The sequence below is a fragment of the Hypanus sabinus genome, unplaced genomic scaffold (genome assembly GCF_030144855.1).
Source record: "Hypanus sabinus isolate sHypSab1 unplaced genomic scaffold, sHypSab1.hap1 H_4, whole genome shotgun sequence".
NCBI lineage: Eukaryota > Metazoa > Chordata > Chondrichthyes > Myliobatiformes > Dasyatidae > Hypanus > Hypanus sabinus.
The window spans coordinates 1,009,522-1,024,653 of record NW_026779045.1 but is presented as its reverse complement, the minus strand read 5'-3'; the positions used below and the strand labels follow the sequence as shown (position 1 = coordinate 1,024,653).

The 15,132-nt window shown below is 54.5% G+C and overlaps 2 protein-coding genes across 2 annotated transcripts in view; one reads left to right on the top strand and one right to left on the bottom strand.

The window, feature by feature from the left end:
• Window positions 1–398: 398 nt before the first annotated feature.
• LOC132386068 (zinc finger CCCH domain-containing protein 18-like) lies at window positions 399–11,891 on the top strand (the record flags this gene model as incomplete). Its single annotated transcript, XM_059958355.1, has 2 exons — window positions 399–510; window positions 11,829–11,891. Coding segments are annotated over 2 exons (175 nt in total), but the record flags the coding sequence as incomplete, so codon positions are not given.
• Window positions 11,892–11,960: 69 nt separating this feature from the next.
• The window catches only part of LOC132386067 (beta-1,3-N-acetylglucosaminyltransferase lunatic fringe-like), a 53,042-nt gene continuing 49,870 nt past the window's right edge, over window positions 11,961–15,132 (bottom strand). The window contains exon 8 of the mRNA XM_059958354.1: window positions 11,961–13,164. Within this exon, the coding sequence (XP_059814337.1) occupies window positions 13,113–13,164 (52 nt within the window). The 3' untranslated portion in view covers window positions 11,961–13,112. The remainder of the gene's footprint in view (window positions 13,165–15,132) is intronic.

Here is a 15,132-nt window from a genome sequence, read left to right as displayed (position 1 = left end):
CTCACAGTCCAGAAACTTACAGCACACACTCACACACCGACACAGGTAGAGAGTGAACACGCACTCACACACCGACAGTTAGAGAGAGCACACACTCACCCCCGACAGAGAGAGCACACACTCACCCCCCGAGAGAAAAAGAACACGCACTCACACCCCCTCAGAGAGAGAGAGAGCACACACTCACATCCCAAAAGAGAGAGAGGACAGACTCACTCCCCGACAGAGAGAGCACACACTTAACCCCGACAGAGAGAGAGAAAACACTCAACACCCGACCGAGAGAGAGAGAGCACACACTCGCCCCGCGACAGAGAGAGCACACACTCACCCCCCCGACAGAGAGCGCACACTCTCACCCCCCGACAGAAAGAGAGCACACACTCACACCCCCACAGAGAGAGAGGACAGACTCACACCCCGGCAGAGAGAGAGCACACACTCACTTCCCGACAGAAAGAGCACACACTCACCCACCGACAGAGAGAGAGAACACACTCAACCACGACAGCAGAGAGCACACACTTCCCCCCGACAGAGAGCACACACTCACCCCCCGACAGAGAGAACACACTCACTCCTCGACAGAGAGAGAGCACAAACTCATCCACGACAGAGAGAGAGAGCACACACTCACACCCCGACAGAGAGCACACATCACACCCCGACAGAGAGAGAGCACACACTCACCCACCGACAGAGAGAGAGCACACACTCACTCCCCGTCAGAGAGCACATACTCACACCTCGACAGAGAGCAAACTCTCACTCCCCGTCACAGAGCACACACACTCCCCGTCAGGGAGAGAGCACACACTCACCCTCGAACGAGAGAGAGAGAAAACACTCAACACCCGACCTAGAGAGAGAGAGAGCACACACTCACTCCCCGACAGAGAGAGCACACACTCTCTCCCCGACAGAGAGAGCACACACTCTCTCCCCGACAGAGAGAGAGCTCACTCTCACCCCCGACACAGAGCACACACTCACTCCCCGACAGAGAGATAGCACACACTCAACCCCCGACAGAGAGCACACACTCACTCGCCGACAGAGAGGTCACACTCCCTCCCCGACTGAGAGAGATCACACACTCACACCCCGACAGAGAGCACACACTCACACCCTGACAGAGAGCACACACTCACTCCCCGACAGAGAGAGAGCACAAACTCATCCACGACAAAGAGAGAGAACACACACTCACACCCCGACAGAGAGAGCACACACTCACTCCCCGACAGAGCGAGCGCACACTCACAACCCGACAGAGAGAGCACACACTCAACCACGACAGAGAGAGAGCACACACTCACACCCCGACAGAGAGCACACACTCACTCCCCGACAGAGAGAGCTCACACTCACATCCCGACAGAGAGAGAGGACATTCTCACTCCCCGACAGAGAAAGAGCACACACTCACCCCCGACAGAGAGCACCCACTCACTCCCCGACAGAGTGAGTACACACTCACATCCCGACAGAGAGAGCACACACTCACTCCCCAACAGAGAGAGCACACACTCACCCCCCGAGAGAAAAAGAACACGCACTCACACCCCCACAGAGAGAGAGAGAGCACACACTCACATCCCAAAAGAGAGCGAGGACAGACTCACTCCCCGACAGAGAGAGCACACACTTAACCCCGACAGAGAGAGAGAAAACACTCAACACCCGACCGAGAGTGAGAGCACACACTCACCCCCCGACAGAGAGCGCACACTCTCACCCCCCGACAGAAAGAGAGCACACACTCACACCCCCACAGAGAGAGAGAGCACACACTCACATCCCAACAGAGAGAGAGGACAGACTCACACCCCGGCAGAGAGAGAGCACACACTCACTCCCCGACAGAGAGAGCACACACTCACTCCGCAACAGAGAGAGTGCGGACACACTCGCACCCCGACAGAGAGAGCGAGCACAGACTCACAGTCCAGAAACAGACAGCACACACTCACACGGACAGGCAGAGGGAACGCACACTCACAACCCGACAGAGAGAGAGCACACACTCACTCCCCGACAGAGAGAGCACACACTCACACCCCGACAGGGAGAGAGCACACACTCACTCCCCGACAGATAGAGAGAAAACACTCAACACCCGACCGAGAGAGAGAGAGCACACACTCACCCCCGACAGAGAGCACACACTCACTCCCCGAAAGAGAGAGAGAGCACACACACCGACAGAGAAAGCACACACTGAAGCCCCCCCCCCGACAGAGAGAGAGCACACACTCACACGGACAAAGAGAGAGCAGACACTCACACGGACAAAGAGAGAGCACACACTCACTCCGCGACAGAGAGAGCACACACTCACACTCCGACACAGAGAGAGAGCCCACACTCACACTCCGGCACAGAGAGAGAGAGCACACATTCACACACCGACACAGGTAGAGAGTGAACACGCACTCACTCCCCGTCAGAGAGCACACACACACACTCCCCGTCACAGAGCACACACTCACTCTCGACCGAGAGAGAGAGAGCACACACTCACTCCCCGACAGAGAGAGCACACACTCACTCCCCGACAGAGAGAGAGCTCATTCTCACCCCCGACACAGAGCACACACTCACTCCTCGACAGAGAGATAGCACACACTCAACGCCGAAAGAGATCACACACTCAACCCCGACAGGGAGAGAGCACACACTCAACCCCCCGACAGAGAGCACACACTCACTCCCCGACAGATTGAGCACACACTCACTCCCCGACAGAGCGAGCACACACTCACTCCCCGACTGAGAGAGCACACACTCACTCCCCGACAGAGCGAGCACACACTCACTCCCCGACAGAGCGAGCACACACTCACTCCCCGACAGAGCGAGCACACACTCACTCCCCGACAGAGCGAGCACACACTCACTCCCCGACTGAGAGAGCACACACTCACTCCCCGACAGAGAGAGAGAGAACACACTCACACCCCGTCAGAGAGAGAGCACACACTCACTCCCCGACAGAGAGCACACACTCACTCCCCGACAGAGAGAGCTCACACTCACATCCCGACAGAGAGAGAGGACATTCTCACTCCCCGACAGAGAAAGAGCACACACTCACCCCCGACAGAGAGCACCCACTCACTCCCCGACAGAGTGAGTACACACTCACATCCCGACAGAGAGAGCACACACTCACTCCCCAACAGAGAGAGCACACACTCACCCCCCGAGAGAAAAAGAACACGCACTCACACCCCCACAGAGAGAGAGAGAGCACACACTCACATCCCAAAAGAGAGCGAGGACAGACTCACTCCCCGACAGAGAGAGCACACACTTAACCCCGACAGAGAGAGAGAAAACACTCAACACCCGACCGAGAGTGAGAGCACACACTCACCCCCCGACAGAGAGCGCACACTCTCACCCCCCGACAGAAAGAGAGCACACACTCACACCCCCACAGAGAGAGAGAGCACACACTCACATCCCAACAGAGAGAGAGGACAGACTCACACCCCGGCAGAGAGAGAGCACACACTCACTCCCCGACAGAGAGAGAGCACACACTCACACCCCGACAGAGAGAGAGAGCACACACTCACACCCCGACTGAGAGAGCACTCACTCACACTCCGACACAGAGAGAGAGAGCAGACATTCACACACCGACACAGGTAGAGAGTGAACACGCACTCACACACCGACAGTTAGAGAGAGCACACACTCACCCCCGACATAGAGAGCACACACTCACCCCCCGAGAGAAAAAGAACACGCACTCACACCCCCACAGAGAGAGAGAGAGCACACACTCACATCCCAAAAGAGAGCGAGGACAGACTCACTCCCCGACAGAGAGAGCACACACTTAACCCCGACAGAGAGAGAGAAAACACTCAACACCCGACCGAGAGAGTGAGAGCACACACTCACCCCCCGACAGAAAGAGAGCACACACTCACACCCCCACAGAGAGAGAGAGCACACACTCACATCCCAACAGAGAGAGAGGACAGACTCACACCCCGGCAGAGAGATAGCACACACTCACCCACCGACAGAGAGAGCACACACTCACTCCCCGACAGAGAGCACATACTCACACCTCGACAGAGAGAGAGCACACACTCACTCCCCGTCAGAGAGCACATACTCACACCTCGACAGAGAGCAAACTCTCACTCCCCGTCACAGAGCACACACACTCCCCGTCAGGGAGAGAGCACACACTCACCCTCGAACGAGAGAGAGAGAAAACACTCAACACCCGACCTAGAGAGAGAGAGAGCACACACTCACTCCCCGACAGAGAGGCACACACTCTCTCCCCGACAGAGAGAGCACACACTCTCTCCCCGACAGAGAGAGAGCTCACTCTCACCCCCGACACAGAGCACACACTCACTCCCCGACAGAGAGATAGCACACACTCAACCCCCGACAGAGAGCACACACTCACTCGCCGACAGAGAGGTCACACTCACTCCCCGACTGAGAGAGATCACACACTCACACCCCGACAGAGAGCACACACTCACACCCTGACAGAGAGCACACACTCACTCCCCGACAGAGAGAGAGCACAAACTCATCCACGACAAAGAGAGAGAACACACACTCACACCCCGACAGAGAGAGCACACACTCACTCCCCGACAGAGCGAGCGCACACTCACAACCCGACAGAGAGAGCACACACTCAACCACGACAGAGAGAGAGCACACACTCACACCCCGACAGAGAGAGAGCACACACTCACCCACCGACAGAGAGAGAGCACACACTCACTCCCCGTCAGAGAGCACATACTCACACCTCGACAGAGAGCAAACTCTCACTCCCCGTCACAGAGCACACACACTCCCCGTCAGGGAGAGAGCACACACTCACCCTCGAACGAGAGAGAGAGAAAACACTCAACACCCGACCTAGAGAGAGAGAGAGCACACACTCACTCCCCGACAGAGAGAGCACACACTCTCTCCCCGACAGAGAGAGAGCTCACTCTCACCCCCGACACAGAGCACACACTCACTCCCCGACAGAGAGATAGCACACACTCAACCCCCGACAGAGAGCACACACTCACTCGCCGACAGAGAGGTCACACTCACTCCCCGACTGAGAGAGATCACACACTCACACCCCGACAGAGAGCACACACTCACACCCCGACAGAGAGCACACACTCACTCCCCGACAGAGAGAGAGCACAAACTCATCCACGACAAAGAGAGAGAACACACACTCACACCCCGACAGAGCGAGCGCACACTCACTCCCCGACAGATAGAGAGAAAACACTCAACACCCGACCGATAGAGAGAGAGCACACTCTCACCCCCGACAGAGAGCACACACTCACTCCCCGAAAGAGAGAGAGAGCACACACACCGACAGAGAAAGCACACACTGAAGCCCCCCCGACAGAGAGAGAGCACACACTCACACGGACAAAGAGAGAGCAGACACTCACACGGACAAAGAGAGAGCACACACTCACTCCGCGACAGAGAGAGCACACACTCACACTCCGACACAGAGAGAGAGCCCACACTCACACTCCGGCACAGAGAGAGAGAAAACACACTCACACCCCGACTGAGAGAGCACTCACTCACACTCCGACACAGAGAGAGAGAGCAGACACTCACACCCAGACAGAGAGCACTCACTCACCCCCCGACAGAAAGAGAGCACACACTCACACCCCCACAGAGAGAGAGAGAGAGCACACACTTACATCCCAAAAGAGAGAGAGGACAGACTCACACCCCGGCAGACAGAGAGCACACACTCACTCCCCGACAGAGAGAGAGCACACACTCACCCCCGACAGAGAGAGAGCACACTCTCACCCCCGACAGAGAGAGAGAGAGCACACACTCACTCCCCGACAGAGAGAGCACACACTCACCCCCCGAGAGAAAAAGAACACGCACTCACACCCCCACAGAGAGAGAGAGAGCACACACTCACATCCCAAAAGAGAGCGAGGACAGACTCACTCCCCGACAGAGAGAGCACACACTTAACCCCGACAGAGAGAGAGAAAACACTCAACACCCGACCGAGAGAGTGAGAGCACACACTCACCCCCGACAGAGAGCGCACACACTCACCCCCGACAGAGAGCACACACTCACTCCCCGACAGAGAGCACACACTCACCCCCGACAGAGAGCACACACTCACCCCCGACAGAAAGAGAGCACACACTCACACCCCCACAGAGAGAGAGAGCAGACACTCACACCCAGACAGAGAGCACTCACTCACCCCCCGACAGAAAGAGAGCACACACTCACACCCCCACAGAGAGAGAGAGAGAGCACACACTTACATCCCAAAAGAGAGAGAGGACAGACTCACACCCCGGCAGACAGAGAGCACACACTCACTCCCCGACAGAGAGCACACACTCACACCCCGTCAGAGAGAGCACACACTCACTCCGCAACAGAGAGAGTGCGGACACACTCGCACCCCGACAGAGAGAGCGAGCACACACTCACAGTCCAGAAACTTACAGCACACACTCACACGGACAGGCAGAGGGAACGCACACTCACAACCCGACAGAGAGAGCACACACTCAACCCCGACAGATAGAGAGAAAACACTCAACACCCGACCGAGAGAGAGAGAGCACACACTCACTCCCCGACAGCGAGCGCATACTCACACCCCGAAAGAGAGCACACACTCACTCCCCGAAAGAGAGCACACTCTCACTCCCCGAAAGAGAGCACACTCTCACTACCCGTCAGAGAGCACAGACACACTCCCCGTCAGAGAGCACAGACTCACTACCCGTCAGAGAGCACACACTCACTCCCCGTCAGACAGCACACACTCACTCCCCGACAGATAGAGAGAAAACACTCAACACCCGACCGAGAGAGAGAGAGCACACACTCACCCCCGACAGAGAGCACACACTCACTCCCCGAAAGAGAGAGAGAGCACACACACCGACAGAGAAAGCACACACTGAAGCCCCCCCGACAGAGAGAGAGCACACACTCACACGGACAAAGAGAGAGCAGACACTCACACGGACAAAGAGAGAGCACACACTCACTCCGCGACAGAGAGAGCACACACTCACACTCCGACACAGAGAGAGAGCCCACACTCACACTCCGGCACAGAGAGAGAGAGAGAGCCCACACTCACACACCGGCACAGAGAGAGAGAAAACACACTCACACCCCGACTGAGAGAGCACTCACTCACACTCCGACACAGAGAGAGAGAGCAGACATTCACACCCCGACACAGGTAGAGAGTGAACACGCACTCACACACCGACAGTTAGAGAGAGCACACACTCACCCCCGACATAGTGAGTACACACTCACATCCCGACAGAGAGAGCACACACTCACCCCCGACAGAGAGAGCACACACTCACCCCCCGAGAGAAAAAGAACACGCACTCACACCCCCACAGAGAGAGAGAGCACACACTCACATCCCAAAAGAGAGCGAGGACAGACTCACTCCCCGACAGAGAGAGCACACACTTAACCCCGACAGAGAGAGAGAAAACACTCAACACCCGACCGAGAGAGTGAGAGCACACACTCACCCCCCGACAGAGAGCGCACACTCTCACCCCCCGACAGAAAGAGAGCACACACTCACACCCCCACAGAGAGAGAGAGCACACACTCACATCCCAACAGAGAGAGAGGACAGACTCACACCCCGGCAGAGAGATAGCACACACTCACTCCCCGACAGAGAGAGCACACACTCACCCACCGACAGAGAGAGAGAACACACTCAACCACGACAGGCAGAGAGCACACACTTCCCCCCGACAGAGAGCACACACTCACTCGCCGACAGAGAGGTCACACTCACTTCCCGACAGAGAGAGCGCACACTCACTCCCCGACAGAGAGAGAGCACACACTCACACCCCGACAGAGAGCACACACTCACACCCCGACAGAGAACACACACTCACTCCCCGACAGAGAGAGAGCACAAACTCATCCACGACAAAGAGAGAGAACACACACTCACACCCCGACAGAGAGTACACATTCACTCCCCGTCAGAGAGCACACACACACACTCCCCGTCACAGAGCACACACTCACTCTCGACCGAGAGAGAGAGAGCACACACTCACTCCCCGACAGAGAGAGCACACACTCACTCCCCGACAGAGAGAGAGCTCATTCTCACCCCCGACACAGAGCACACACTCACTCCTCGACAGAGAGATAGCACACACTCAACGCCGAAAGAGATCACACACTCAACCCCGACAGGGAGAGAGCACACACTCAACCCCCCGACAGAGAGCACACACTCACTCCCCGACAGATTGAGCACACACTCACTCCCCGACAGAGCGAGCACACACTCACTCCCCGACAGAGCGAGCACACACTCACTCCCCGACTGAGAGAGCACACACTCACTCCCCGACAGAGAGAGAGAGAACACACTCACACCCCGTCAGAGAGAGAGCACACACTCACTCCCCGACAGAGAGCACACACTCACTCCCCGACAGAGAGTGCTCACACTCACATCCCGACAGAGAGAGAGGACATTCTCACTCCCCGACAGAGAAAGAGCACACACTCACCCCCGACAGAGAGCACCCACTCACTCCCCGACAGAGTGAGTACACAGTCACATCCCGACAGAGAGAGCACACACTCACTCCCCAACAGAGAGAGCACACACTCACCCCCCGAGAGAAAAAGAACACGCACTCACACCCCCACAGAGAGAGAGAGAGCACACACTCACATCCCAAAAGAGAGCGAGGACAGACTCACTCCCCGACAGAGAGAGCACACACTTAACCCCGACAGAGAGAGAGAAAACACTCAACACCCGACCGAGAGAGTGAGAGCACACACTCACCCCCCGACAGAGAGCGCACACTCTCACCCCCCGACAGAAAGAGAGCACACACTCACACCCCCACAGAGAGAGAGAGCACACACTCACATCCCAACAGAGAGAGAGGACAGACTCACACCCCGGCAGAGAGAGAGCACACACTCACATCCCAACAGAGAGAGAGGACAGACTCACACCCCGGCAGACAGAGAGCACACACTCACTCCCCGACAGAGAGAGCACACACTCACACCCCGACAGAGAGAGAGAGCACACACTCACACACCGACACATATACTGAGTGAACACGCACTCACACCCAGACAGAGAGAGAGAGAGAGCACACACTCACTCCCCGACAGAGAGCACACACTCACTCCCCGTCAGAGAGAGCACACACTCACTCCGCAACAGAGAGAGTGCGGACACACTCGCACCCCGACAGAGAGAGCGAGCACAGACTCACAGTCCAGAAACAGACAGCACACACTCACACGGACAGGAAGAGGGAACGCACACTCACAACCCGACAGAGAGAGCACACACTCACACCCCGACAGAGAGAGAGCACACACTCACTCCCCGACAGAGAGAGAGCACACACTCACTCCCCGACAGAGAGAGAGCACACACTCACACCCCGACAGAGAGCACACACTCACACCCCGACAGAGAACACACACTCACTCCCCGACAGAGAGAGAGCACAAACTCATCCACGACAAAGAGAGAGAACACACACTCACACCCCGACAGAGAGTACACATTCACTCCCCGTCAGAGAGCACATACTCACACCTCGACAGAGAGCAAACTCTCACTCCCCGTCACAGAGCACACACTCACTCTCGACCGAGAGAGAGAGAGCACACACTCACTCCCCGACAGAGAGAGCACACACTCAACCCCGACAGAGAGAGCACACACTCACTCCCCGACAGAGAGAGAGCTCACTCTCACCCCCGACACAGAGCACACACTCACTCCTCGACAGAGAGATAGCACACACTCAACCCCGAAAGAGATCAAACACTCAACCCCGACAGGGAGAGAGCACACACTCAACCCCCCGACAGAGAGCACCCACTCACTCCCCGACAGAGTGAGTACACACTCACATCCCGACAGAGAGAGCACACACTCACTCCCCAACAGAGAGAGCACACACTCACCCCCCGAGAGAAAGAGAACACGCACTCACACCCCCACAGAGAGAGAGAGAGCACACACTCACATCCCAAAAGAGAGCGAGGACAGACTCACTCCCCGACAGAGAGAGCACACACTTAACCCCGACAGAGAGAGAGAAAACACTCAACACCCGACCGAGAGAGTGAGAGCACACACTCACCCCCCGACAGAGAGCGCACACTCTCACCCCCCGACAGAAAGAGAGCACAAACTCACACCCCCACAGAGAGAGAGAGCACACACTCACATCCCAACAGAGAGAGAGGACAGACTCACACCCCGGCAGAGAGAGAGCACACACTCACATCCCAACAGAGAGAGAGGACAGACTCACACCCCGGCAGAGAGAGAGCACAAACTCATCCACGACAGAGAGAGAGAGCTCACACTCACACCCCGACAGAGAGCACACACTCACTCCCCGTCAGAGAGAGCACACACTCACACCCCGTCAGAGAGAGCACACACTCACACCCCGACAGAGAGAGCACACACTCACACCCCGACAGAGAGAGAGAGCACACACTCACACACCGACACATATACTGAGTGAACACGCACTCACACCCAGACAGAGAGAGAGAGAGAGCACACACTCACTCCCCGTCAGAGAGAGCACACACTCACTCCGCAACAGAGAGAGTGCGGACACACTCGCACCCCGACAGAGAGAGCGAGCACACACTCACACACCGACACATATACTGAGTGAACACGCACTCACACCCAGACAGAGAGAGAGAGAGAGCACACACTCAACCCCCCGACAGAGAGCACACACTCACTCCTCGACAGAGAGATAGCACACACTCAACCCCGAAAGAGATCACACACTCAACCCCGACAGGGAGAGAGCACACACTCAACCCCCCGACAGAGAGCACACACTCACTCCCCGACAGATTGAGCACACACTCACTCCCCGACAGAGCGAGCACACACTCACTCCCCGACTGAGAGAGCACACACTCACTCCCCGACAGAGAGAGAGAGAACACACTCACACCCCGTCAGAGAGAGAGCACACACTCACTCCCCGACAGAGAGAGCTCACACTCACATCCCGACAGAGAGAGAGGACATTCTCACTCCCCGACAGAGAAAGAGCACACACTCACCCCCGACAGAGAGCACCCACTCACTCCCCGACAGAGTGAGTACACACTCACATCCCGACAGAGAGAGCACACACTCACCCCCCGACAGAGAGAGCACACACTGACAGTCCAGAGAGAGAGGACGGACAGAGAGCGAGAAAACACACAGTCCGGAGAGTGAGAAGGAGAGACAGAGAGAGAGAAAAAATGCACAGTCCTGAGAGAGAGAGAGACTGTCTGGCAGATAGTGGCAGAAAGGGAAAACACTCACAACCCAACCTAGAGACAGACAGGCAGAGACAGAGAAGGCAAACCCTCACAGCCCAGACAGAGAGACAGACAGACAGAGAAGGCAAACACTCACAGCCCAGACAGACAGGGAAGGGAAACACTCACAGCCCAGACAGACAGAGAAGGCAAACACTCACAGCCCAGACAGACAGGGAAGGGAAACACTCACAGCCCAGACAGAGAAGGCAAACACTCACAGCCCAGACAGACAGACAGAGAAGGGAAACATTCACAGCCCAGACAAACAGACAGACAGAGAAGGCAAACACTCACAGCCCAGTCAGACAGACAGACAGAGAAGGGAAACATTCACAGCCCAGACAGAGAGAGAGAGAGAGAGAGAGAGAGAGAGAGAGAGAGAGAGAGAGAGAGAGAGAGAAAGAGAGAGAGAGAGAGAGAGAGAGAGAGAGAGAGAGAGAGAGAGAGAGAGAGAGAGAGACAGCAAACACTCCTAGTCCAGGCATCAGGCAAACAATCACACCCCGGACAGAGAGAACAATTCCAACAGCGTTGCCATGTTAGCTTCTTGTTTTTAAAAATATATTTCCAGAAAGCCACAGCTGGCAGAAATTCACAGTCAGCAAGCTTTTTACTGTGCAGAGCATCTCTCAGTGAGCCGGCACACTAGGCTCTCCTGCATCATCAACAAAATACAGGAACTCAGCAGGTCAGGCAGCATCTATGGAGGGGAATAAACTGTTGACGTATTGGGCCAAGACCTGTCATCAGGACTGGAAAGCAGGTGGGAGAAAACCAGAATAAGAAGACTGGTGAGAAGGAGTCCAAGGTGGCAGGTGATAGGTAAGACAAAATGGTTGGTTTCCGGATTGGGGGATAAAGTGATAATCTGGGAGTTGAGAGGTGGAAAATGTAAAGAGCTGAAGAAGGAACCTGATAGGAAAGGAGTGTGGACCATGGGTGAAAGGGATTTTGGAGGGGAATCAGATGGAGGTGGTTGGCAAGTGAGGAGAAGAGGGGTTAAGAGGGGAGCCAGAGTGGGGAAATGTAATAGAGAGAATTGGAAAGAAGAGAAATGACAAAGTTAGAGAAATTGATGCTCATGTCGTCAAACTGGAGGCTACCGAGATCGAACATGAGGCATTGCTTCTCCACCCTGCAGGTCGCCTCACTGTGTCAGTGGAGGAGGCCTTAGACTGACATTCAGGAATGGGAATGGGGACTGGAATTAAAAAGGTTAGCCACAGGGAAATCGTGTCTGTTGTAGATGGAACAAAAGTGCTCAGCAAAGCAGTCCCCCAATCTAAATCAGGTCTCACTGATGTACACGATCATTATCCCGAATTGCCTTTTGTGCGTGCACTGAAGCAGGCCAGGGCTCTATCCAGTTATGCAAAAATATACAGAAATCTATCATTCTTTAAAAATAAATCTTCTTTCAAAATATTTCCCAGTCAAGGATCTCATTGGCATTTTCTCATTGTCTCTGTGTGTAGCTGAGGTCCACTCCTTTGTATGCCAAGTTGGCGAAGTCATGGTGTGACTATTTTTCATTCTAGCATAGTTCTGGTTGAGTGTTTATTTCTCCTTTCTTCCTCTTTCTTTTATTTCACACCATTGGTCGCAAACGTCAGTGACCCAAAGTGCAAAGAAAGTGCAGAGCTGGCAACTGTGACTCTAGCCTCCAGTAACCTTTAACCCTGAGACATGTCGCAGGTCTAGGGACACCAAGGTGTTTCTGGGTACAGTAGACAGTGAATCGACTTGAACCTGTAAAAGACAAAGTGGTATTTTATTGGTTTTATTTACAGATACAGCACGGTGACAGGCTGTTCTGGTCCAACAAGCCTGTGCTGCCCAGTTACACCCATGTGACCAATTAACTGACTGAACCACACGCCTTTGGACTGTGGGAGGAAACTGGAGCACCCGGAAGAAACCCATGCAATCAGGGGGAGAACGTACAAACTCCTTACAATGGCGGGAATTGAACCCCGGTTGCTGGCTCTGTAACAGCATTATGCTAACCGAAACGCTGCAGGGCCACCCCAAAAGTATATCTCACTGCATATGACAGTGATATTAAACCCGATACTGATTCATCAGCCACTTAAACCGTGTGTAATCTACACTGGGCCATTAAACCACCGATCTGTGCATCGATGGAACGCGAGAGGAAACCAAGGCTGCCGGAGAAAACCACAAAACCACAGGGAAAAGTGCAAATTCCACCCTCACAGGAATGCTGTTCTCCAGTGTTTGCTCAGTGCTGCCCTCCAGTGTTCGTTCGGTGGAAGAGACAATTTAGACCAGGACAATTTACCATCAATCTGGCCATGACACTCAGGGACCTGGGTTATATTATTACTTTTTTCACCCCTCTCTTTGTGACTGTTTTTTCAATCTGAAATTGTAACCATACGTGTTACTTGTGCTGTGTGCTGCGGGTAATGTGTTTTGCACCTTGGCCCCGGAAGAACGCTGTTTCTTTTGGCTCTCTTTGTGTACGGTTAAATCATAATTAAACCTAAACTTGAGGATTGGCCCTGGCTCACTGGTGCTGTGAGAAGCAGCTCTACCTCTGGAATATTACATTTCTTTGCTTCACCACTCCCCAGTGGTGCCATCTTGTTTTCAACTCTGCCTCTCTCAGTTATTCCATTAATGTCACTCCAGCGTTCCTTTTTACACCACTGCAGTTCTGTATTTCAACCTTTGCACGATTCTGCTGTTCTCTGCTCTTCACTCCATTTATTATTAACATGTACCTGGTAACTCTGTGAGCTTCATGCGAGTAAAGAAGTTATTTGTTTGGTATTGAGATACAGTGCAGAATAGGCCCTTCCAGCCACAGCCCCCAGCAACCCCCGATTTAATCCTAACCTAACCACAGGACAATTTATAACCAACTAACTTGCCAACCTGTATGTCTCTGGACTGTGGGAGGAATCCGGAGAAAACCCACGTGCACACAGGGAGGATGTACAGACTCCTCATAGATGACATCAGACTGAACTCACTACACCAACACCCCAAGCTGCAATAGCATCAGGCTAACTGCTACACTACCATGGCTCCACAATTTCAAGTTCAATTGTTATTCGCCCATACACATCTATACAGCTAAACAAAACAGTGATTCTCCAGGGCTAAGGTGCAAAACACAGAGCTCTCACAGGGAGCACACTGCACATACAGTCACAAAAATTATATTCACACAAATCCCTGAATGGCAGGGATAGTGAGTGGGATGGTGCCTTGGAGCCACGTTTCTGCAAGAGCAAGTACGCAGCAGTTCCTCATTTCACCTTTTGATCAGCTGCAGACAAAGGCAATGCAGCTCGTCTTCCAGGGAGTGGACACTGGAGTGCAGCCCTAACAGGAGAACCAGAATTCAGGGGCAGCCCTCAAACTCAGCATGGATTCCGGTGCACCCGTCAAGCCTCTGTTCACTCCCACACCACCTCCAGCACCTCCTCCCCTGGGTGGCTGTGACAGGCAGCACTGAGGCACGAGAGCCTGGTCTGCACAACAACTGAAGCCACACAGCTCCCCCACCAACAGTTTCACCAATGAAATAGAATTTCATTTCACCAATATCCAACAGGGTTTTGCCATTGCAAGAAAAACATTTCAGACAAACATTTGCACCCTTTGTTAGACCCAGAGCAGCCACAGCGACCAAGTGCACTGCCATCTTACTGAAAGAAGGCTGTCAGTTCAACAGAAAAGGTCATC